Below are 24797 nucleotides of genomic sequence, written 5' to 3'. Positions count from 1 at the left end.
CCCCAAATTGCCTCCAGGGGATGAGCTGTGATCAGTCAGCAGTGCTGTTCTCAGTGAATGTGTGGGGTCCACAGAACTGAAGGGTGACAGATCATGGGCCTGGAGGCATGACCTTGAGGACAGGCTGAAGACCGGTCTTTTAGCCTCTGGCTGTGAGTGGAGTCAGCAAGCCACCAAGGGAAAACTGAGCCTCAGTCTGCCTGCTGCAGCTCCTGTGTGTAGACAGGTGCTTCACTTTACTTGGAGCCTCCAGGATGGGAGTACAGTGCACGCCCAGTCCCAATTCACCCACTGACAGCAGTTCAAGTCCCAGCTTTTATTATGACAAAGATGGGGACAATCCCCACCTCACCTCTGGACAGGGTGCTCGCGTACCTTTCCTGGAAAGCCCTATTGGGAGAGTCACAAGACCCCATGCCCTCTCCCCATGCCCAAGTCCTAGGAACCTGAGAAATAGGGAAAGACAAGCAGGGCTTTCTGCTCACAGGCACCACCAGATAGCACCTGAAGTCCGGCTGGCAGGGATGTAAGGGTGACAGCTTAGTCCAACCTGGGTGACCAGATGCTATCACAGATCTTTTTTGCAAGAGCCTAGAGCAGGAAAGGAAAGAGGGTGCAAACTTGCAAATCTGCCAATCCCCAGGGGTAGTTCCACCCACCCCATGGGTTCCCCAGGATCTTTGTGGGTGGGGAGGTGTGGCACTCACAGGACCCTAGCTGCTCCTCCAAGAAGGAGACCTGCTCACTCAGTGAATCAATGCGGTCCAGCTGCTGGAAGGAGTGGGCCAGCAGGCTGCCAGGGTCTTGTAGCCCATGCTCTGTAGCCCAAGAGGCCAGGCTGTGCAGTGGGGCCAGCACCAACTGCAGTTTCTGTAAGGGAGGTTGCAAAAAGCCAAGTGACCAGGTAGGACCAGTAAGGGTGCGATAAGTCCCCTACTGAGCTGTAGCAGCAGGGGCCCTGCTTACAAATAGAGGGAGCCCAAAACCTAGTAGACACAGGTGTATAACATACCCACAACCTAGTTAAATGGTTTCAGGACCCAGAGACAAGCTAGGAGTCATGGGACCTGTGGCTTGATGATACTTGGAAGAGTCCTGTACAACAGGCTAAGTGGGCTCTGAACCTCAGTTCCTCCCAGGCTGGGGAATCCCACACAGTGCTGCCTGGCATAGTAAGAAAGCCAGAATCCCCACAGCCCTTCCCCATAAAACCCCCAACCATCCTATATGGCTTGGAACCACAGCCCCAGAGACTATGGGGTCTGTGGACACCAGCCAGACTCACTCCCATCCAAGCCTCACCTGCTCCAGCACATCAACCCGGGACTGCAGCCTGTGTACCTCCTCCCTCACCATGCTGTCCACTCCTGGGGGCAGATCGGGTGCTAATCAGGGGAGTTTCCTGCCCCACAACGAGCTCTTAGCCTTAGGAAGCCCTATGTCTGCTGCCACAGCTGTGGGAGCAGAGCCTGGAGATGAGCCTCTGGATGTTGCTGTTAAGTCTCAGGCCCTACCAGAGCACATAACTCAGAGCAGCCCCTGCCTACCCCCACCCCACCCCCACCAGGTACCGAGGTCTTGGGTCTGGCATGCCAGTGGCGATCCTTATGCAGGTCCGGTGCACTCCTGGCGCTGGGCTGCTGACAGCGCATTATTACTCACGGTACGAGTTTGAAGTGTCACAGCGCGTACCAAAAGTAATAATGTGCTGTCACCGGCAAAGACACGGCGTCTCCAGGCTGCCAGACCCAGGGTGGGGCTCATTTTCACTCAGTTGGCTGAGATGAGACTCCAGGTATGCCTGTCTCCCCACAATGCCTTCCAGAAACCTCCCTCCAGCCCGGGATGTCTGGGCTCAGCCCTCGCAGCACAGTGCTGACCTCCACCCAGGGCGAGCTGCCCCCTGTGACCTCCATGCTCAGCTCAACCACAGAACAGTGCTCACAACCCAACAACCACCCAGGTCAGTCACAGTATGGTGGAAAGGCAAGATTACCTGCTGTGGGGCTTGGGGCCACCAAGGAGGGTCGCTCCTTGGGCAGGCAGCGCATTCCATCTACAGACAGGCTTTGCCCCTCCCAACACTCGCACCAGTAACTTCCCACAGTATTGACACAGCGCTGGGGACAGCTGGCCTCTCCGGTACTGCATTCATCCACATCTGTAGGAAATGAAGGTGTTGATCTAGTTGTGTCTACAGAAGGCAAGGTCCTGGCCACAGGCCCCTGTTAGGACCAACTTATCAATGAAAACTGCTTCAGCTGGCAGTAACCTAGAATATACAAGGCACCAAGAAGACCTGTCTTTGAAGAAGAGCGGTGCTTACCTATCTGGCAAGTATCTCCTTGCCATCCCACGGGGCAGCGGCAGTGGCCTGGGCGGATACAACTCCCTCCATTCCCACATGGAGGCTGGCATATTGCTGTGGGTAGAAGAGGCCTGTTTGTCACCAACTCAGGAGGGTCTCCAGAGCCCTGTGACAGCCAGGGAAGGGTTGCCCTGCAGCGAGGATGCACTACTTGGGGGACAGAAGGCAGCAGGGCCTCTGCTGGGCAGCTGGAAGTGGGGTCTTACATTGGGCACAGTGCGCATTGCCCTCACCTGCTCCACAAGCCCCGGGAAGTCCGCTGGTCCTCTTCCAACCAGGGCAGCAGGCATAGTGAGGCCTGGTGGGAGTTGGCCCAGGGCTGCGGCGATAGGCAGTCCGGTAGATGGTTCTGTGGTGAATAAGGGTGGTTCAGAGGGGTCCAACATGGGGTGACCTATGCCAAGTCTTTCTCAGGTAGGATGCACCCTACCCACCTCATCTGTTTGTGGATGATTAGCCAGCATCAGTCCCAGGATCTGAGGTTCCCTTCCCAAGCCCCAGCTCATTTGGCATAGATGGGGTCAGCATACAAGCCTGTGTGTGCCACTCAATCCACCAAGCTTCTTATGACAGACACACAAGCTCAGGGACTAGTGCAGGGCTGGCCCCTCCTGCAGTGCCCACTTTAGAGCTGGCCTGGCTTGCTTTCCTTTCCAGGACTCTGGGCCCCAGGTGCTAAAGCTGCTCTCTGACTCGAGCACTCGAGTAACTTTGGAAGTTCGGGAGTCCCTGAAATCCTTTCTCAGGTGTTTCTAGGCAGGGCAGAGGCTGAACTCCTCACATCAGAACAAGGGCCTGCCCTCTTGGCTGTGTCCTGTGCTGCTCAGACTGTTCTGTTAGCCTGATGGGACATCAGATGGCCCACATGGGCATTGTCCCAGTGGATAAGGACTTCTAGCTAGCAACGCTGAGAAGGAAGGAGTAAACTCTGAAAGAAGAGGGGTACAGATGTTATGAGAAGCCCCTATACATATGGGGGTGTCCCCCGAGGTGACATCCTCTCAGAGGACAGTGCTGGGAATAATTACACAGCATCCTTGGGTACCAGCCTTCAAAGCTGGAGGCCACCTTGATCCCCAATCAAGAATGCCTCATTGCTTTGGCCTCAGCTCCCCAGCTCAGGGGAGGCAGGCTCTTGGTCTCCAAGGATTACTCCTGTTTGGCAATGGTGAGATGGGCAGTGGTACTCACCGGTAAGTGCTGCAGGCACGGTGTCCATCACAAGTGGTGAGGAAAGGCTGGTACACACGCTGCACAAAGGACTCCAAGATAGGACCTCCAGAAACTCCCACAGCACACACTCTGCGGCTATAGGGGATGGAGTCGGCAGAGGATCCAGAGCTAGGACTCTCCCAGTCCAGGTATGTAGAAACATGGGGTATGGGGGCTTCCCAATGTTGCTGTGAGCAGGATCTTCAGCTGGAGCCCACAGGAAATTGTTTCCAAGTATTGCCCCCCCCACCTTGGGCAGGGTTGAAGGGCTCTAGACAAGACCTCAGCACCCCAAGACCCAAGCCCTTGCTCACCTGGGCCTATAGACATGCTCAGTACCACCTGCTGCCAACACTAGACACCATGCCACAAGCAGCTCTCGGGAGCCCCACATGGTCTGCATATCTAAGTGGGGTAGCCTTCTTTTGCTGGCCTAAGGAAAAAGGTTGGGTCCTGTCAGTCCCCCTGGTCCAGGCTTCCAGCGGAATCTGTACCCACTTGTTGGGTGCTGAGGCTACCACTACCGCAGGCAATAGCATCCAAAGGAATGCTGGCTTTCTCCTGCCTCTGGCCCATCTTTGCCAGCCAAGCTGACCCCTCAGCAAACACATAGCAGGCCTGCTGACCAGGACTCCTGGGGCAGGAGGAACCTGAATCCTGCTAGGTAGAGCGAAACCCAGACAGAGGGCAGCTGAAGTTCTGGGTGGGGCCTGGGTTGAGCAACTAAGCCAGTCTTCCCTCACCCCACCCCCACCCCAAGCTGGATTGAGGGCTTTCCTGTATCTTCCACCGTCTGAAATGGAATACTGTGGATGGAGCTGAAGCCAGCACAGCAGGAGACTTGCTGTCCCATGTGGTCCTTTTGGACTTGAGGTTCTTTGTCAAATGCTCGGCAAACCCCCAAGGCACTAAGGATTTCATATATACAGATGTCTGCTACCTGCAGGTGTGCATGCTCTGACCAGCAAGGGGATCAACAGCTTTCAGGGGATCCCACTTTTGGACTAGAGTATGTGTATAAACCAGCTACCAGGGCTGTGACCCTATTTTACTCCCGCCCAGGGTATAGTGGAACCTCCCCACAACAAGTCTTTGGAGCCCATCTCCAGACTTCTAATGGCTGTGTGTTACGGAGCAGAAAGGCTGGTGAGGAATGCAAGAAGCCCCAGCCCAGACTTAATGGTCTGTGACAATGCCGAAGGGGCTGAGTCAGACCTGTGCAAGGGGAGGGCAGCTGTCCCATTGTCCTGCATAGAGTCAAGAGTGTGGGAGGCTGCCAGGTTCCACTCAGGTTCCTATTGGTGCTTCCTAAAGGGGCAGCACCCCCCTCCCCAGACCCTGCACAGCCCTAAAGACCTACCCCAAAGGAATGGGGAAGGAGACAGGTGTAAAGGAGCCTAGGGCAATCCCTTTCTGTGAGACTCAGTTTTCTCAGGCACCACTAGGGTACCTGAGGCCCCTCTGCTCCATAAGTGGATTCCATAGTAACCAGTGATGGCATTAAATGGTTACTGAGCTCTGGCTGCTGGCCTAGCCCCTCTTCATGGGGTGAGCAAGCCCGGGCCTACTTACTCAGGGCTACTCTGAATCCACATAGTCCTGTACCAGAATCATAGGCAGGAAGGTGATAGGGAGCCTTCTTTCTGTACCCCCTATCTGTTCAAGGAGGGCAGAGAGCTTTGAGATGAGTTACCTGAGACAATGTGGGGGCAAGAAGACCAAAGGGAAATATCTGGGCAGGGGTGTGTCCTGCATTCTATCTGAGCTGGCTTGGGAAAATTAACCCTGAAGGGAGGGCACCATCGGGGAGCGGTCATTTTCAGGTGGCCCTGAGGAATAGTGCCCAGAAAGAGATATAAACCAGCATATGGCACAGGCAAGAGGGTGTTGGTTTACAATCCCTGTGTGCCTAGCCTCCGGGGCCTGGAGGGTTCCTCTCCAGATGTCATTTTGCCCCCACAAATCTTAGTCCACGGCACCTTCCTGGGGATAGGCTGTCTAGAAAGAGAACTGTGTTTTAAACAGGAGAAGCAATTTTTGAAAAGTCATGTTTTGCCCAAGGCCAGAAGACGACAGCACTGGGCCGGCAGCTCATTTCCTTTGGTGTTTAGCCACTAGGTGCCCCCCGGCCAGGCATCAGGCACAGGCTGTGGTTGTGGCCCTCAAGTTGACAAGTTATCATGGACCCTCAAGTATCACCATGGTCCCTAGCAGCTATCTCCCCTCTCCACCTACCGCTCAACAGTCCCTGAAGGGTAGACTGGTTCGCAGAGGGGGAGCCTGGACACCAGGGAGAGGGCCCTGGGTGCCTTTGCTGCGGGACAAGTGTCTGGACATCAGCACCCACGGATTGGTGTAGAGAGACCAGACAGGCATGGTAACCAGACGGACTCGGTGGGGGTGTCCTCTCCATGGCCTGGTCCCTGCCCCTTTCCAGGCTCCATAGGGGTAGGGACAGAGTGTGACAACCCCCCAGGACTACCCGGATGAGCTATGCTGTGCGGTGCTGCGACCCTGTTGGAGGTCGCATGGCCAGGATGGGTAAGGGGAGAGGCGCCCCGGCCGCCAGCAGGGGTCGCCATTTCTCGAAGCCGCTGGGGCTCATTTTTCCTGGCAGCTGCAGGACCCGGCTGGAGCATGGGGTCCATGCACGGCCCAGCTGCAGCCCCCGCAAGCTCACCTCCCAGCGATCGCTCGGCGTTGCCTGGGTGGCCAACCCTAAGCTTGGCACCCGACAGTCCCGATCACCCCGACCCCTCCTGGGCTACCTCCATATCCCTACTCCCGGCGCCGCGTCCCCCGGCTCCCTCCGCACTCACCGCGCGGTCCGGGGCTCGCACGCGCCGCCGCCACCGCGCTGTGGGGTCCCCAGTACCGCCCCGTCCCGCCCTCGGCCCCGCCCCACCTGATGCCTGAGCAGGATCCCTACTCCCTCCCCATGGGCTCCCTGCTCCATCCATCCCCATTTCGCAGCTGGAGAAACTGAGTCTCAGTGGCGGAGGCTCTCAGGAGCTTTGTAGCGAGTAAGCCAGACCCTGATGGTCCAGATGCGATCCAGCCTCTGAGTGCTGCCCCTCGAGCCCCCTTCATGCATCCTGTCTGTACTCAGCCCTGCAGCAGATCGCGTAGCTCCTGGGGATATAGAACTAAACAGGTTCTAGGAGTCAGGAGGTTATAAGTGGCTCCCATAAGGACTTGGCTAACTCTTGAGCCTCCTGGCTGATGCTTGCTGGGTGGCATTAAAAGACTACAGCTGACCAGGCAACTAGATACCAGACAAGAGGTGAAGTCAGCTGGTCCTACAGCCATGCAAAGGGTGGGCATCATGACACACCCAGCTCCAATACTAGACTGAGATCACTGGGCAGAGCCCAGAGGAGATCTAGGTGTGACCACAAACCTTGGCAGTCATAGGCCTTTCTTACATGGGGAGACCTGCTGAGGATGTCTCCTGACATCCCTTGGCTGCTTTGGTTGGTGTCACTGCCTTATTGGAGACAGTCAGGACCACCCGTGCTGCTCCTATGAGCGGACAGCCTCCCCTCCCGCCCCCAGGCTTCTGGGTTTGTCATCTTTCCTCTTTCCCAGTCTCCATTTCTGAATTCATTCTGTTTGTTGCCTCTGTGGTTGTCCCAGCTCTTAAGGTGTATAAGCCTTGTCAAGTTCTCCAACCCTAGCCATGCCTTGGCTAACACATGTTCCTGTGAATGCTCCCTGCAAGGCGGGACTCCTGACTGCTGTCCAGAAGGCTTGCTGGGGACTCACCTGTGGTCTGGCCTCTAGTCATCCCCTGGGTGCTGGTGGCAGCTATTCTTATGAGCAGATGGAACAGCCAGAGTCTTGCTGCTGCTGGAGGCTGTGGGTTAGAGATGGGGTGTGAATTGGGACCTTGTTTACTCTCATGTCCACAGGCTGGAAAGAAGCTTGGAGTCTAGGCTTCCATATAGCTATGTTATTTCAACCTGCTCTAGACCTACAGACACCCCCACACACACTCTGTTTACCCATCACATCCCAGGTTGACCTGGCCTATATCTGCTCCCAGAAGGAGCCCCTGACCACAGAAACCACAGCATGCCCTAGCTCGGGATAGGCTTTACCTGCCCAGCTCCCTGCCCTCTGTCAAATGTGACCTCTGCTTCCATCCCTGAGTTGCCTAAAGATAGCTGGAAACCCTGCTGAGTAGAAGCGCTGCCCCGTCCCCTCATGAAGCTGAGTGCAGTGTGCAGAGCATATACACTAAGAGGAAAGGCCTGCAGCTCAGAGCTCCAGCCTGGCCCACCTCGGTTCGTGTACAGGAGCTGAAGGGAGGGGTTCCTGAGCAAGGCCTCTCCTCTATTCAGTGGCTATAACCCTGAACTAGAAATCCTCCTGGCAAATGGATCTGTACCTATTGTTGTAAATGGGGCTCCTGGACCCCTGAGCCTATGCAAGGCATTTATCATTCAGTCTCAGCAGTCAAGAGCTACATCTGATGCTCTGAGGGGGAGAGCACCTGCACAACCCTTGCCTTCACCCCATTTTGGCTCCTGGAGCTGTGGACATTTGCACCTTTGACCAGTGATTCTCTTTCCACTGTCAGTTGGCCAGAGGGCAACTTAGATAGCTTTTACTGGTCTTCTCTGCCTTCACCTAGACTGAGACATAACTAATTTTCTAGTCTGAAAAAGGTTTGCTTCCCAGAGATGCCACTGAGTGGAAGAAGGGTCCAGGAGGCCCCATGTTGTTGGGGAGGGGGTGCTGAGAACAGGGCTCAGGTACTAGGGAGAGGGAGCTCAAGAGGCTTCACCAGGAGCCAAGATGGATCAATAAGATCACCAAGGTGACCCCAACTGCACATCAGGAAGCTGTCCCTAAGCCTAAAGCCCAAAAGAGATGGGCTCGTCCTACCCCCTCCATGTGCATGGCTCATCCAGGTTACAAACGTGGCTTTAGAGTTCCCACTTTAGGGCCTGATTTCCTGGCCAGCACTTCCATTCCCCAGGAATGCTCATTTACTACTAATGGCAAGCTTGGGAGCTCCCACCCCTGTCTCAGCAAGGTAGAGGACATAAGCCTTGATGAGGGTACTGCTGGATTGAGAACTGACACCTACCCAGGGGATCCTCCAAAGAAAGAAAGAGTGGGGTCAGGAGGTAGGTGGGTTGGGGGCTAAGCTACTCTCAGCTTCTCCTTTCATGCTGCTGGGCATTCAGGGGTGAGGTGTGGAGTCCTGGCTGAGCCACCCAGAACAAGTGCTGGGCCATCAGGCCCTAAGGTCTCCTCTGCTAGATAAGAATGGCTAACAGTGAGGACAGCGTACCTCACAGTTGAGCAGACCCAACCCCAGCTGATGGGTATCGAAACCATTTCATTTGGGTCCTGGGGCACTCAGGGCCCACTCCACCCACTTTCTACCCTGCAGGGCCATCCTGCATACCTGATGCCGCCCAGGCCTGGCCATGGCCATCTCTGCTGCCTCCATGAGCCAATCATGCACCCTGCCCTTCAAGGGAGAGTCTGCTGCCCAAGACCCCTCTTGAGGTCTTCCCGCCTGTCCTGTCAGCTTCAGCCTTCCTCGTGGCTTGCACAGCAGCCTGCTGGTACACAGAGGCTCCTCCCGGGCGAGGAAGGGTGGCTTTTTATGCTCCATCCCGTGTAAATCGGGATTGGGATGGGCCCTTCCCGCCGGACTTCCTGTGTGTGTTCTCTGCTGATAACAGGGATCCGTCAGCGAACAAACAGGAGGCCAAGGGGCTGAGGGGGGCATTAAGGGAGGGGGGCTGAGCAAACTGTGGAGGAGGGGGGTTTTGTCCCCCTGGGACTCCAGGGTCTAGCCCTGAAGCAGCCAGAGCCCCAGCCTGTTTTCAGGGACAACCTGGCTGGTGACAGTATGAAACAGGAGGTGTGACCAGGTCCTTCCCATTCCACAGAGGTAGTGGAACCACAGGACTACATACATCCATGTGGATGACAGAAGGGGTCTTCCAGTTCTTTGGGACACAGGAGCTTGGATCCTCCCTAGATGTGTGCAATGCCATGTAGGTACCTGAAAGGGGAAGCCTGCTCTCCTGTAGCCGTGACCAAGGAAGAGCACTGGTGGTGAGCAGTTGGATGGGAACTAGGGGTGGGCAAGACAGGACAGATGGTCTGAGAAGAGCTTTTTCTGTGGGTCCTAAGGCCCAGGACTGGGGCAAACACTGGCTCAAACTCAGCTCAGACTCTCTTAGAGCCCAGGCTGTTCCCTCCAGGAGAGCTGCCCAGGCTGGCAGTGACTCTAGAGGTGTGCAGATGGAGCCGAAAACCTCCGGGTTCAGTTGACACAGGTGCCCTGGGATGACTATCCCTGGGGGAGCAAAGGGTGCTCTTAGCCTCTCCTCCCTCCCTTAGCCTCAGAAGGCTGTGAAAGGGAAAGGCTTTTCAGTGGCAAAAGTGGGGCTCCATAATTCCCTAGGATCCCAGTTGCCAGTGAGACACTCAACAGTGGGAGACTCAGGCGAGACCCATAGACCCTATGGAAGTAGATGGGAAGGATGCAGCACCGAGGACTGGGCAGCTGCCAAGAACGTGCACAGACCTCAGTGACTGAGGGCGCCTAGAGCTAAACCCTTCCACCCCTGGCTGTCCTTATGGTAACCAGCCTTGCCTTGGCTCAGCCTGCTCGGTGATGCCCGGGGCATCTCCTTTCTGTGCCCTACCTCTCTCCCACCCCACCCAGCTGGACAACTTGGGCTAGGATGGAGGTGGGGCAGCCTGGGAGCTTCCTGGTGGGCTGGAGGTGCTGCCCCCACCCTGCTGTTGCTTGCTTCTCAACATCAGCACACCCCCCCCCCCAACACAGCCAGGGGAGGAGACTGCTGGAGTCCTCAGCCCGTGCACAGGGGACAGGGCTCCGGGCAATTAGGAGAGTACTTGCCTCTTCTCAGAGCTCAGTTTCCCCATTTGTCCCAAGGGGACAGGAGAGGTGTTGGTCAACAGAGTCATAATGGTTAAAGGGGCTCATGGCATTCAAATGTTGTTGGTCTGAGGATCTAGAGAGAGATTTTAGAAGGTACTCTTGCCCTAAATGCAGACCTGATAGGTGGAGGCCCCATCCGCACCTCCTCCTTTGGGCACACACTTGCCACACCTTCAGCCCTCCATTGCCTTGCTCTACTTGGCTCCTGCTTTCATCCAAGGGCTCATACTGTCCACAAGGGCTAGAGTATCCCACCAGCAGTGGGAGCCAGGTCCTAGAGATACCCCTCTCTCATGTCACCTGGGACTGCCCTTTTGTGTCCCAGCTCAAGTATTGAGCCATCTGCCTTTCCCTCGTCCATAGAGGGATCAGCAATCATTGGACTGGCTCAATTCAGATCCTTTCATATACTAAAAGGGAAACTGAGGCTCAAAGAGGGAAGGGACTTGGCCAAGTGAGCAGTGAGATGGAGCAGAGCTGAAACAGGTTAGCTCAGGAGCAGCGCCCTCCTTCCCTCAGGGAACTCCGGTCTGTCTGGGAAAGCAGTCATCAGACTTGGCTGTGCCGGCAGTGGCTGAGTGTGGCAGAGTTGTGATCCACCCTCCCACTGGTGCTCAGTGCTTAGGGAAACTGCCAGACTTACATGTGTGGAGGGAAGACTCCAAGTAAGAGCTCCACGGGTCTGCCTATGGAGACCTGTGAAGGACCACAAGCCAGTGTGGGTAGGTAGTCTTGCTGGTCTGTTGCCCATGTGTCTGGATTCCTCTCCTGACTACTCTGTCTTTCCCTACCCAGCCAAGGCTTGGACAAACCCACGAAAAGAGATCCTTGTTTCAGAGCCTCAGTGTGCCAGCTTTGCCCCACACTGTCACCCGAATCCCACCATGGGACCTGACTCACAGACATCCCTCAACACCAGGCACAGATACAGAGGGCAGGCTGGAGTCTCACCTTGACACTGGGTATGTCAGGGACAGAAGAAGGAGGGACTACCAGGGGGGAGGAGGAGCTGGCTAACAGGTCCCTGGAGCTGCTGAAGGAGCTATGGTCTAGAGAGATGCTCAGGGACTCCCCTCCCCACCTCTGAAGTGCCTATTGCCTCAGGCCTGTCTTCTCACTGGTGGAACTTGTTTACAGTCACTGAACTTTGGAAGGAGCCAGGGGACCTCCTACTCTGGTCTGTCATCGCCCATTGCCACTAAGGCACCCCACATACCCCCCCATCTCCCACAGTTCCTGCAAACTGGAGATCAGATGGGCATGGCCCATATGTGGGCCTAAAGCCCTGGGTCAGGAGCCCCGCCCTGATTAAAGTGTCACTAAAGGCAGGAACTATTGCAGTCAGGAAACTGCTCCCCACACTGTGCCTCAGTTTCCCCATGTCTCTCAGCTATCTTCTGGCCTACCTGTCAATGCTCTGAGGTTGATGGTTAAAGGAACACGGTTGCCTTACCTTCCCACAGGCCAGGTAGGGTGCAGGGACAGGGGCTGAACAGAGCCTCCCTGGTCTCCCAGGACTTTCCTTGGACCCCTCACTGCTGAATGTCTGGCCTCTGCAGCCCCAGGAGAGGGAAGACCTAGGTCCCGACAGAGGCCTGCCTGGGCATCTTGGACAGTACAAGGCCGAGGGGTAGCAGGCACAGGCGTATGAGCCAGCTGCACCTCAGGAAGGAAAGACCAGCACACTGCACTGCAGAGAGATGGGGCTTCCTGTTTATCTCCCAGCTTGGTGGCTGACATAGGAACAGGATAGCTCTGTCAGCCAAGCCTGGGCCCAACTTCCCATTAAAGGATGCGCCTGGCCAAATGACCAGTCCTTACTGAGGGCTGGAAAGGACATGACTGGGCAGGGTGCTGCCTGGACAGATAGGTAGTCCACCACCGAGTTACACAGAGGGAAGAAAGGGCTTAGATGAACAGAAGTGGGGTCTGCAGCATGACCTGAGCTTCCATTCCCTTCCCCTCCCTGCCCTATCCCTCCATCAGGCTTCATGGGTTAGAGAGAGATGTCTACGGCAGCCGCCCCCCTGGAGACACTCTTTCTTGAGAATTCTGCCGGTCAGCTGGGGCTGCAGAAGCTCACAGAAATGAACCAGGAGATAGGAGCAAATGACCTGCACAAAGAGCCCAGGCATAAGCAGTGGAGGTTGCTGGGGACACTTGGTCCTGCCTCCTCACAGCTCTTTTCCTAGAGGCTACCATACATCCATGGGGAACCTTGGTTATGCTCTCCACTCAATGTGTAGGCCAAAGGCTGAGAGCTGTCCAGGGTCTCCCTGTTTGGCCCTCAAAGTGTCCCATGGCTGGAAGATATCCAGCCTCTCCTCATTCAGCCTCCACTATTTCCCCATAAGCTTTGCTTCTAAAGTATGACAGGAATCGTTATCCTCTCCCTGCCACTGTCCCCAAACTGCAAGCCACAAGGCCCTCCTGGACCTCAGTAAGTTCCCTCCCCCATCATGCTCATAAGCCTCCCAGAGATGAAATCAGAGCATGTCTACCTCTATAAAGCCCACATTCAGGACAAAGACCCATGGGTTACTTGCAATGGCCCTTCCCCACCCTCCAGGGAGCAGGACAGGAACAAGGGACTTTGGGAGAGCAGAAGCAGTGCAGGGCAGTTACAGAAAAAGTAAAAGCCCCGGGTGGCTGGTGGCCACTTGACATTATAAGGTGTTGGTGACATAGTGAGTGCAGGCCTGTGTGCTTATACAGCCCTGTTGACAGTGACCCAGGCTGAAGACAGAGCCCCACTGCCACAGCCCAGGTTGCCCACTGTCCTGACCACCCACTATAAGCCCATGGTATGTCATGAGACTCACCAGTATTGTGGTCACTTGTGGCTGCTGTGTGTCCCCACTTCAGGTCATACTGCAGCCCATGGGGGCACAGCCCAACATTTATCCACATGCCTTGACACATTCCATGGGGCCTCCTTCAGAGCCCAGGCTTCTCCCAGACCTGAACACCTGTGCATCTCTCTATCTTTGGGGGGCACTGATTCCAGGAAAGGCAGGAAGCCAGTGACTGTGGGACAGGTTTCCCTATCCTGTTGGAGTACCGGGTCACCTCCACGCCTTCAGCAGGCAGTCTATACTGCTGTCATTTTAGCTGTTCTGGTGAGTCGACACTGACAGTGCATGTTATTGCTTCTTCAGTGTCAGGACTCGAGGCACAGAATTCCACCCTAAGGGAAGATTCATTTCCCAAGGAGATTCCCTGGCTCCTAACTCAGTGCCGGGGACTCCAGAGGAGCAGCCAGAGTCTGCAACATCGAGGCAGAAGTATTGTAAGGGCACCAAGGAAGGAGAGAGGTATCATGGACTGGAATGTGAAGAGATAGGTGATGTATCCGAGTATGTTAGCTTGTTCTGGGTTCTAGGTTTCTCCTACCCCAATTTGCTGAGCTTCATGAATGGGCAATACAGCCCTTAACAACAGGGAAAAAAATATTCTATCTCCAGGGTAAAAAGGGAAGTCCCCGGAAAACTCAGGTCCTAGGTCACATTAATGGAAGTGGCTATTGGGTCAACATCCCAGCCCCCATTTAGAACCATCCTGTCCTCTTCTGCTCTCCATGATAGAGAGACCCAGAGTGGGCACTCAGAAGCAGGGGAAGAGAAGCTAGAGGAACAGTCAGGCCAACAGGCAGGCCCTGTGATACTGGCCATGCCTGGAGGGGAGGAGCTGTCTCACCGTCCACACCAAAGCCCCAAGGGAATGTCTGTTCAAGGTCACAAAGTCTGTCACTATGGGGTCTAGACTGCCAGGACTGAAGCTTCCCCAGGCTCTGCCACGGTGGAGTGGGGGGGGCATCTCTCTCCCTGGTGACAGCCAGTTGGTCACAGTGGTGAGGGACTGCTGGGAGGCGATGAGTCAGTGTCCATACAGAGAGGCTCTTGTGGGCTTCCATGGAGGTTTCCCCACATAACAGGTGTAGAGAATATCAGGAGTATTGGGGAGGATCGGGATCTTCAATCCCACTACTATGAAAGGGACCCATGGTCCCAAATTCAGAGGCCCTAAGATTCCTCTTGCCTCAAGCACCCATGCTGCTCAGCTTCAAGCTGTCTACTCTTGTTATTTTTAATATCCTTTAAAAGCTGGGGTGGGGGCAGGCATCTGTGGCCCGCCAGAAATCTCTGTTTCCTCTGGGTCAGGAAACAGGAAGTGTGTGTGTTGGGTGATGGGGAATCGGGCCCCTGAGAACAATGGAAGCACCACTGAAGGGAAGAGGAACTACGTCAGGGCCTGGGGCTGCAGGAAGCCTGACCTCTCCTCCTGTGAGCCTGAGGGGGCCCTGGCATAAATTTAGCTTGAGGTCTTTTCCTGAGGAAAAACTCAAAGGCTCCATGATGGGGGCAGGGGCACAGAAACTGATCTCAGTCCTGGGGCAGGTGGCGGTCAGGGGTTCCTTCATCTATGGATAAACTGAGGCTCCCGTGGGAGAAGAAGCTGAGGTTTCTGGGTTCTAAGGCATTAACTACCCCCCTCACTCCACCTTTCCGCCAGCACTTTGCTACAGGAATCAAACAAGATCTCCTAGAGATGCTGCTCCTAGCCCAGACCTGGTTCTGCCACTGTAGCCAAGCCAAGTGTGGCTACAAGCAGCATGTATCACCTCTCAATCCCACTTTCCTAATTCCTCAAGGATGTTGACTCTGGCTGCCATGGTGTGACAGGGCTGTTGTGGGTGGACCCCACTAACAGAGAGCCCTGGGATCCTTGTAACACTGGTTCATAGCTCTGGCCAGTCAGGAAGAGAGCCCATGAGGGGCCAGGCTGGGCTCAGCAGATGGTTTCCTCTTGGTAGCAAAACATCTTTAGCAAGAGGATGCTCACAAACATAGTCCACCCGTGAACATGTACGATTCAATGCACTGGGGACAATCGAGGATTGTGTGACCATTATCACAGTCAACTCTAGAGTACTGTCACTACCTCAAGAGAGCTCCAGTTGTCTTGCCAGGCCATCCCCAGCCCTCAGGTGACCCTCTAATGTATTGTCTGTCTCTAGGGATTGGCCCCATTAGGACAGTATTTATTGTGTCTGCTGTCTTTCCCGTTGTAGTTTTGAGTTTCCTCCAAGTTGTAGCATGAATCACAGCTTCATTCTGGTTGAACCAAATTCCATTATATGGCTAGAACACATAGTGAGTGTCCATTTGTCTATGGAACATGCCCTCTTTTAGCACTTTTGTGCCTGGTGATGTGTTGTTTTTCAGACCATAAACAACCCTTTGTGACAGTGCATCTGGTTGGGAGGCCAGGGTCAAATGCTAGTCAGTATTTCATTCTCTTAAAGAGCTAGCCCCAGCTGTTTTCCATAGCACTACCCCTCTATATTCACAGCCTCTGTCCAACTCCAGGGGACCTGTAGGAGCTAGTGAGGATGAGGCAACTGGAGGGGACAGTGCACCATTCCATCAGGATGCCCATCCAGGGTTAGAGTGAGGGACTTGTGGGAGCTGCTGCTGCTGCTGCGGCCTCCTCTGGGGAACAGATCTCAGCCATGTCCCCTTCAGCCCCTGTAAAGCTCTTAGGCATAACAAAGAGTGTCAGCTCCCTCACCTTGCTGTAGATGGGGCACTGAGGCATAGAGAGGAGAAGCTGAGACCCTGGCCTGGGGCAGACAAAGTGAACTGGGCAGTGATTGTGGACTCCAGCATCAAGTCTACCTATAGGAGAGGTGGTCAATGGAGCAATGAATCCCAGCACCCAAAGTCCTGGTGGGAGTGACAGTTCTGACATGATGGGATATCAGGGCTGGGTAATTAAGCATAATGGCCCTGGAGCCAAGAGTCCTGGCTGAGTGGACTAGGAACTGGCACAGGCTCTCCTGGCCCCAAGAACCAGCCTCCATCATACCTCCAAGGGCCAAATACATGGGATGTCCTTCTGCAGACCCCAGGCGAACAGATCCTAGCAGGGGCCTGCTGTGGGTAAGCTGGCCTAGCTAGGACCTATCCCTGCCCCCAAGGATGATTCCTAGAATTTTTGCCTTTTGGAATTTCTTGCTGTTCTGCTTCACTGCTCTGCAGCCGCAGCCTGGCTGATCACACTCTCCCTATCTGGGATGGGGTTTGGGGGGCAGACCTTGTGTGAGGACAACACCAGCTCCAATCAGTCCTACGCTCAGGGTTTCCCTAGGGCCCTGAGAACCCCAGGTCTTTGTGTGGTCTCAGTCACAGCTCCACCTGTTCTAGTCTTGTTTCTTCATCTTAGGGAACACCAGGCTGCCATTCACCCAGTCTTTATATCATGTGGGATGTTAGTACTCTGTCAGTACTCTCTCAGTCCTCATCATGCCAGGCAGGAGCCGTGGCTGAAAAAAAGGCCAGGAGAAAGTGGAACGCCCTGCCATCTTAAGCCCTTGGCGGTCACTAGGAACCCCTGCCCCCACTCAACTCAAGCCCCATGCCATCCCACATGGCCCCTTCTGGACTCAGCCAGGATGTCCTCAAGCCCCTCCCCCACTATCACCCTTTTCTGAGCACAGCTTCCTGAGCCAGCTCTGGTCTGGACAATGGCCGGAAACCCCTAGCTCAGGCTACAGGGCCAGGCACGTGTGGTCCGGTAGCTGTGGGGGCTGGCGAGTAGTAGAGATGCTGGTAAGTGAGTAGAGGCTGGTGAGTTGGGGTTGGTGAGTAAGTGGGGGCTAGTGAGAGTATGTTGGTAATGACAGGGGCTGGTGGGTGGTGGAGGCTGATGGGAAGCTGACTGGGGCACTGGTTAGCTGTGGGGAGGAACTGATGATCTGTGGGTTGAGTGAGAGAGTTATCCTGGCCTCCCAGATGCCTTTAAAGGGCCTCCTCCTGTGTGCTACGGCCATGTGTGGAAACCACCCTGTGGAGTCCAGGTCCCAGCCCAGGAGGCCTTCAGAGCCACAAGCTCTTCCTGCCCTGTTCCTGGAGAGGGTGTGGTAGGAGACACAGCTGCTTCCTTCTGGGAGAAGCACCCAGCCTGTGCCCAGAAGGTGTCTGGAGCAAGCTACTCCAGGATAGGGACCACTTGTTTATTCTTTGTAAATAAAAATTAGAATCAATTTTTGTTTGTTGATTGGGCTTTGAAATAGGTTGGACTCTTCAGGAGATACAGCTAGATTAATGTTCACAAGTATAAAAAAGATGTCTCCAAATCTGGCATTTGTAGGGCTGTGGTGCCAGTCACACACACCTTGGTAACAGGCAGCACGTCCTGAGGGCTGAAAGGTCAGCAAGCTCCATCCCAAACCACCTCCCAGTCTCGGGGGGGGGGGGGTGTCAGAGGGGCCCAGGCTGCATATCAGCCTCACTGAGGACTTTTAAGAGGCTTTATGCTTCTGGTCTGTTTTAGGTTCAAAGTAGACCTGAGCCACGTGGAGAGAGATTTCTGTATCTGCCCCTCACCACAGGAACTCAGCCATCAATGGGGAACTTCCTTGTGCTTGAAGATTGCCTAGGTGCTGAGCATTCTTGGGGTGTGGACAAGTGTGATGATACATGTCCACCCCAGAGCACCAGGCAGAGTGGGTCCCTGCCCCAAGAGCACAAGCGGTAGGTTCAAGCATTGTGCAGTTGGGTTTGGGGACTCCACCATCATGGTCCTATTGTGGAACATTTTTCCACAGAAGCACCCTCATGCCTGATCCTTAGGGATCCCCTGAAATGTCCACAGCTCCCCAGACCTTCATGTCTCCAAAGCTGTCTAACAAAGGCTCCTTAAAAATGGTGCATGCCACAAGTGTGTCCGCAGTTTGCTTCCTTTTGCTTCCGAATGGGAATCCATGGTTTGAGGGGCCACTGGTTTCCAAAACCACATATGAAAAGGAAGAGCCTTGTAGTCAGGGATGCGACACCAGTTGGTAGAGTGCTTGCCTAGTAGGCATGAAGCCCTGGCTTCCATCACTAGTCCTGCAATTCCAGCACTTGGGAGGAGGCAAAAGGATGAGGAAGTTCAAAGGACTCAGCAACTCTGATCCCAGGTAGCCTCCAAAAAGATCGGAAGTGGTTTCCCTGTCTACATGGTCTGTACTAGCATTTACAAGAGCCAGGAGGGGGACACCACAGATGGGAAATAAGCAGTGTGTAGCAGAATCAGAACAAAGTACTGTTATTCCAGCGGGGTGGCTCAGTGCAGGGTTTGTAGAACATGCACAAGGACCTGGTTTCCATCCCCAGAATACAAACAAGTAAACAGAAATAAAGGACCAGCCCAGGGGTAGTAGCACACACCTTTAATCCTAGCACCTGGGAGGCAGAGACAGGTGGATCTCTGTGAATTTGAGGCCAGTTTGGTCTACATAGCCAGTTCTGGGTCAGCCAGAGCTATATAGTGAGGACGTGGTCTCAAAAAACCAAAAGTAAATAAGTAAAACAAAGGAACAGAGTTCTAGTATATGCTCTAGCATGGAGGAATTGGCCAGGGGCAGAATACAGTGGTGTAGGATATACTAGATGTGCCTGAAGTGTCCTGTGTAGGAAACATATAAAGCCTCTCAGTAGTCCTGGGAAGTTGGGCATGGGGCCAGGAGGATGGCTGCTAATGGGGAAAGTTTCAACTTTAGGCAAGAAAAGTTTTGGGATGAATGGTTATGATGACCACATTGTGAGTGCATTTATTCTATTGAAAGACACTTAGAGATGGTAGGGGGGAAAACAGCCTGGAAGGAGTGTGGGGCTCCTCTAGACATGAAAGCAGATGCACTATGAGGTCAGCAGCCCCCTTACAGGGTGTGGGAAAGAACATGAGGTCAGTGTTGGAAGGGACATCCACCCTCCCGTGTTCACTGTAGAACTATGACAGCAGCCAGGGCAGCTGTCAGCCTAACTGTCCACCCATGACGGATGGTGAGGACACGCACTTGCATTGGAGCACCGCCCAGAAGAGAAAGATTCTGTCATTCACACCACCAGAATGAACCAGGCAGGGAGGCAGTTCCATGACCTTGATCACGTAACGCCTGAAAGAAATAGAACCCCACAGCGGCTGCAGTTGCCACACTGATCGCTTAGCAACCACCCTGCAGTCACGTAGTGACTGCCTGACAACCATGCAGCAATTACACAGTGACTATACAGTGACCACAGGGACTGTGTAGTTATCACATGATGATCTCAATGTCTATGCAGTGACCACCCAATGACCGTAGTGACCACATACTGACAGTACCATGTTGTCACCACAGTGACCATGCAATGGTCACATAGTGACAACAATGACCATTCAGTGAACGACCACACAGTCCAATGAATGTGTTGTAAACACATAAGGACCAGGTAGTCATCATGTAGTGACCTACATTGGCGATCCCATTACCACCCAAAGACCAGGTGAGACAACACAATGACCACCAAATGACCACATAAACTGTACAGTGCCCACTCAATAACTACCAAATGACCACAATAACCACCAAGTGAACACAGGAGCCACATAATGACCACACAATGACCACCAAGTGACTATAGAAACTGTGTTCCAAGAACACAATGACTGCCAATGACTAGAGTTAACACTAACAGCCACGGAAAACATGCAGTGACCACACAATGACTACAATGACCATGCAATGATCATCTAGTGACCTCCCATTGAACACAGTGACCCGCTGCATGCATGATCACCATAGTTACTGGTCACTACATGGGGACTGTGGGCTCACTATGTGTTCCTTGTGGTCACTGTATCACTGAATGCCTACAATATGGCCACTGTAGTCAATGTGGTCATGTGTAGCCACTCTGAAGTCACTCTATCCCCTGAGTACCCATTGAGTGGTTACTTCTGTCAACAAGAGTGTCATTGGGTGGTCCCTATGATAGCTAGATGGTTACTCAATGATCATGATGCAATCATGATGTCACTGTGTAGTCTCTAGGATGTTACTACTTGGTCACTGGGTACTGTGTGGCTACTGTGGACCATGGAGGCAAAGATATCAATCCCTCAGTCTGTCATTGGGCTTGGTTGGAGTGTCATGGAAGACAGACAGAAAGAGCAGCCTGGGGACTCTTAGCCCTCTAGGCCCATGCCTCTCTGGGTCCCCAGGCTAGAAAGCCACTGAGGGAGCCTGGGGTGGGGTCAGACTGCAGGAGTGCCAGGATTCCTAATGCTGGCAGAATAAGCAAGAGTAGGGGGCTGCCCATCTCCCACCCTCACTCCACAGCAAGAGGAGGACCCCAGGGTGGGCTTTATGTTCTTTGTGAGTCTGGGCAGCATTTACAGTGTGACACTGTCCTTTGCCTTCGCCCAGGCCTGAAGCCCCTATGCCTGTGGGGTATGCTGGTCACCCAGTTGCTGTGCTAGGGCCTCAAATTCTCCTGGGCTAGCAGCCCAGGGACAAAAGAAACAAGGCCTGAGAGAGGCAGAGGGGAGGGAGACACAGGCCGGTCACAGTCCTCCCTCCCTGGCAGGCCTGAGCAGGAAAGGCTGGCGGGGGCTGGGACAAAAGGCGGACGTGCAGAGAGCCATGTGTGTCTTATCAGGGCCTGCACTCGCGCCCCCTGGCCCAAGAGGAAATACTGCTTTACTCTGCCCGCCTTCCTGTCTGTCCCCTGTGCTACAAGGGGCAGGAGAGAGGGGAGGCCTGTGAGAGGACCAACACCTACTCCCAGCAGGGAAAGGAAAAGGGCAGTTGGCAACCACTTTAGAAAGATCCCAGCTATGCAGGGACATCATTTCAGCTTGTGGCTGCCCTGTGGCAGCCAACATGCTCCACATTTGTCAGATGAGAAAACCAAGGCCCAGAGAAGCTGTGACCACTGGAGGATGCACTAAACTAGAGAGTTCAACACACATTTGCTTGCTCCCACCACTACCCCTGCCGCCAAAGCTCTGCAGTTCCTCAGGGGAGCTGAAGCTACTGAAAATGAGGGGTATTGACTAACAAGCTCCCACTCCTTGTACAACTTCAGGTGATGTCAGGGAGCCCTGGCCCCCAACTGCCCTCTAGTGGACATGGAACAGCTCTGGGCAGGCTGGGCTGCTGCAAGGAGGCATGGCACTCCCTCCCTCCTGGGCGGATCTGAGGAAACCAGGCAGTGGATTGGAACCCTTGTTATTTGCTTAGGTCCTTCTGGGATGGTCTCTCTGTTGTTGCTGGTGGTGTTGGTGGTGGTGGTGGTGGTGGTGGGTGTGTGTGTGTGTGTGTGTGTGTGTGTGTGTGTGTGTGTGTGTGTAAAATGGGATCAGCAGCCTGAGCTCATTTCTTCCATCCCAGGCATAAATCACAACTCCCTCGTCTAGGCTTAGCTGGTGGGGAGTGGTGATGGACCCAGCACACTAAGCCAGGCTGAGGAGGTGGTTACTATCTGCTAGTCCCAATGACTTCACCCTTTTGTAGGCCTATCCCTTTTCTAGTTTTCTTTTTTTTATTTTGATTAATGAATAGTTTGTTTATCGCGTGTGTCTGTACACATGCGTGTGTATGAGTACATATGCCGAAAGACGACCTGCCATTGTCTCCTCCCACTGTGGGAATGGAGCTCAGGTCTTCCAGCATGGTGGTAGGACCGGCATCTGCTGAGCCATCGCACAGTTTCTAGCTATCTTTTCTTGCTCTTTAGATACAGTCTCATGGAGTAGCTAAGGCTGGCCTGGAACTTGCAATCCTTTTTGCCTTCAGCCCTATTCTAGCAGGTATGGCTGCAGGCTCACCCATTCATACCCTGAGGAGATGATGGAGTCCTGGCTCTGCCATGGAATGTGACCTTCCTCTTTACCCTTGTAACACACAGGACAAGGCCAGCCTACCACCTAGGGTGGCCGACCAAGTCTATCCAAACTATCGGCCCCAGCTGTGCCTCAATTTCCTATCCAGCAGATGGTGTTTGTGGCAGAGTAGTGCTCACTCTTGCCCTGTGGACTGGAGGGGTGGCCCAAGGAGAGGCCTTCCCTCACGTCTGGAACACGTCTGAATGCTGGCCATGATCTGGCTCAGTCTGGTGAAGGCCATGCCTTCATGAATCCCAGAATCAGAGGAAGTCCCAGTGGCCTCTAACTTGCCCGGCTGACTTCATCATCTGGGTCCCCCAGGAAGCATGGGCTGAGCTATGGAGACCGGACTTTTTGGCTTCTGACCATTGTGGCCCAGGCCCAACACTACACTCTATAAGGCCTGCCTTCTGGAGCCCTGGAGCTGGGCTCCGGGTTCCCATGATACTTGGGTCTTATCCCTTTGCTAGGTTCATTGGAACTGGGGTCTGAGCCCCACCCAAGACACAAAGCCTAAGCCAACCTGCCCAGGAGACCATCACCCCCAAGTCACCAATACCTGTCACCTCCATGGAATTGGTTGGGCAGAGAGAACCCTGGTCTCATGACCACTGGACACTCTTCTAGGACCCAGGCCTGAGATCCTTCAGCATCGATAGGTAAGGCATAAAGACAGACCCCTGGTGTAATTCACCAACTAACCACAGGGTGGCAGTATTTCCACATAGGCCAAGATCCTGAATCAGGAGTAATCCAGAACTTGCTGCCCCTCACCCCTTGGGTGGACTCCAGACCAGAGTGTGGGAAGCACAGCCAACACACTGTCAGCTGATAGCTTGACGCAATGTTGCATGGCTCCTCCAAAAAGCCTTTGAGAAGCAAAGATGGAAGGCATGACTAACTCAGTTATGACATCACAACATCCTGATTGGTTGACAGCTTCTATACTGAAAGGTGGGCACCTCCCCAGGAAGCTAACCTGGAGACACCCCTTCCCCGAATGCCTGCCAGGGCCGGCCCCAGGAGATCTCTACTAAGGTTCTACTTCCTCTATGGAACCAGCTAGCCTGGGCTGGACTCCATCCATCACTTGAAGGGATGAAAAGCCCAGCAAAGTGGGCGTGTGCTAGGTAATTTTACGTCAGCTTGACACAAGCTAGAGTCATCTAAGAGGAGGGAACCTCAGCTGAGAAAATGCCTCCAGAAGATTGGTCTGTAGCTGGGCAGCGGTGGCACATGCCTTTAATTCTAGCACTCAGGAGGCAGAAGCAGGAGGATCTCTGAGTTCAAAGCCAGCCTGGTCAACAGACTGAGTTATATAGGACAGCCAGGGCTATGCAGAGAAACCCTGTCTCAAAAAACAAAAACAGAGGCTGGAGAGATGGCTCAGCAGTTAAGAGCACTGACTGCTCTTCCAGAGGATCTGGGTTCAATTCCCAACACCCACATGGCAGCTAACAACTGTCTGTAACTCCAAGATCTGACACCCTCACATACATGCAGGCAAAACACCAATGTACATAAAATAAGTAAAATTAAAATAAACAAAAAACTACCACCAGGGGCTGGAGAGAAGGCTCAGAGGTTAAGAGTACCGACTGCTCTTCCAGAGGTCCTGAGTTCAATTCCCAGCAACCACTTGGTGGCTCACAGCCATCCGTTATGAGATTTGGTGCCCTCTTCTGGTGTGCAGATACACATGGAAGCAGAATGTTGTATACATAATAAATAAATAAAATCTTTAAAAAAAACTACCACCAAAAAAAAGAGAGATAAAAGATTGCCCTGTAGGGCATTTTCTTAATTAGGATTGACATGGGAGGGCCCAACCTATTGTGGGTGGTGCCACACCTAGGCTGGTGGTCCAGGGTTCTATAAGAAAGCAGACTGAGCAAGCCATGAGGAGCAGCATGGGCTGGAGTGACTGGCCCAGAGGAGACTGTGACCACTGGTTCTAGACAAGGATTCAGGATGGAACCTGGCTGGAACCAGGCTGGAAAGGGAAGTCTGGGTGCCAGTGTCCAGTACTGACCCAATTCATCACACTATTCTCTTTACTGCACAGCTAACTAAGTGACACCCAAGATACTGATCGCAGTTGGAAATTACTGGCCAACTTCTGCCCAGAGGTGAAGAATAAGGTCTTAAAGCTCACGTGTCTCTCCACCTCCCCCTGCACACACTTCTGATCTACCCCCCAGCAGCTTCACACCTCAAGCCTTATGTGGGGGTGACAACCAATGCAGGTTGTGTCCCAGCTGTGTGGTTATCAGCTCTACTGGTCCCTCTGCATTTATTGCACCACACCCCCAGTGCTAAGGATGCAACTTGGCCTGCTACATAGCAAGCAAGTACTCTTGTACTGAGCCACATCTGCAAGCTGTTCCCTCTCTGCTGTGCTGTGGCCTTCGCTGACTAGACAAGACCCACCGATACCAGGGTGGGTGATCAGCTTTACTCGGTGTCATTCCAATGCCATCCGGAAGTATCCACAATGACAGGTGTCCTATATCTGAGTACATAGGAGTTAGGGAGCATCAACTTCACACATGAATACTTGTGAAAAACGTACTTGCAAATGTCTGT

The 24797-nt window shown here is 53.8% G+C and overlaps 1 protein-coding gene and 2 non-coding genes across 3 annotated transcripts; 1 reads left to right on the top strand and 2 right to left on the bottom strand.

Moving 5' to 3' along the window:
- Positions 1-336: 336 nt before the first annotated feature.
- Positions 337-22889, bottom strand: Egfl7 (EGF like domain multiple 7). The gene is made up of 10 exons (XM_035446650.1): positions 22771-22889; positions 7346-7436; positions 3895-4013; positions 3560-3676; positions 2602-2717; positions 2327-2422; positions 1997-2161; positions 1303-1367; positions 708-870; positions 337-591 (listed from the first exon to the last, which is right to left on the bottom strand). Exons 3-10 carry the CDS (start codon positions 3981-3983, stop codon positions 569-571), a joined length of 834 nt encoding a protein of 277 aa, XP_035302541.1. The 5' UTR covers positions 3984-4013; positions 7346-7436; positions 22771-22889; the 3' UTR covers positions 337-568.
- Positions 1638-1717, bottom strand: Mir126a (microRNA mir-126a). The gene has a single exon (NR_105104.1). It is a non-coding gene; the product is annotated as a microRNA mir-126a (primary transcript).
- Positions 1651-1708, top strand: Mir126b (microRNA mir-126b). Its single transcript, NR_162751.1, has one exon. It is a non-coding gene; the product is annotated as a microRNA mir-126b (primary transcript).
- Positions 22890-24797: the final 1908 nt, after the last annotated feature.

The sequence above is a fragment of the Cricetulus griseus genome, chromosome 6 (assembly GCF_003668045.3).
Source record: "Cricetulus griseus strain 17A/GY chromosome 6, alternate assembly CriGri-PICRH-1.0, whole genome shotgun sequence".
Classification (NCBI taxonomy): Eukaryota; Metazoa; Chordata; class Mammalia; order Rodentia; family Cricetidae; genus Cricetulus; species Cricetulus griseus.
Note: the sequence above shows the minus strand (reverse complement) of the source record. Positions and strands in the feature narration are given on the sequence as shown.

Bases quoted from the DNA above. Each gene is read 5' to 3' on its own strand.
- Egfl7 (XM_035446650.1), bottom strand. From the start codon at position 3,983: ATGCAGACCATGTGGGGCTCCCGAGAGCTGCTTGTGGCATGGTGTCTA. The intron at 1,368-1,996 runs GTAATCTTGCCT...ATCTGCCCCCAG, and splicing joins GGCCCCAAGCCCCACAGCAG to GAGTGGACAGCATGGTGAGG. The intron at 871-1,302 runs GTGAGGCTTGGA...CCTCCCTTACAG, and splicing joins GGGTTGATGTGCTGGAGCAG to AAACTGCAGTTGGTGCTGGC.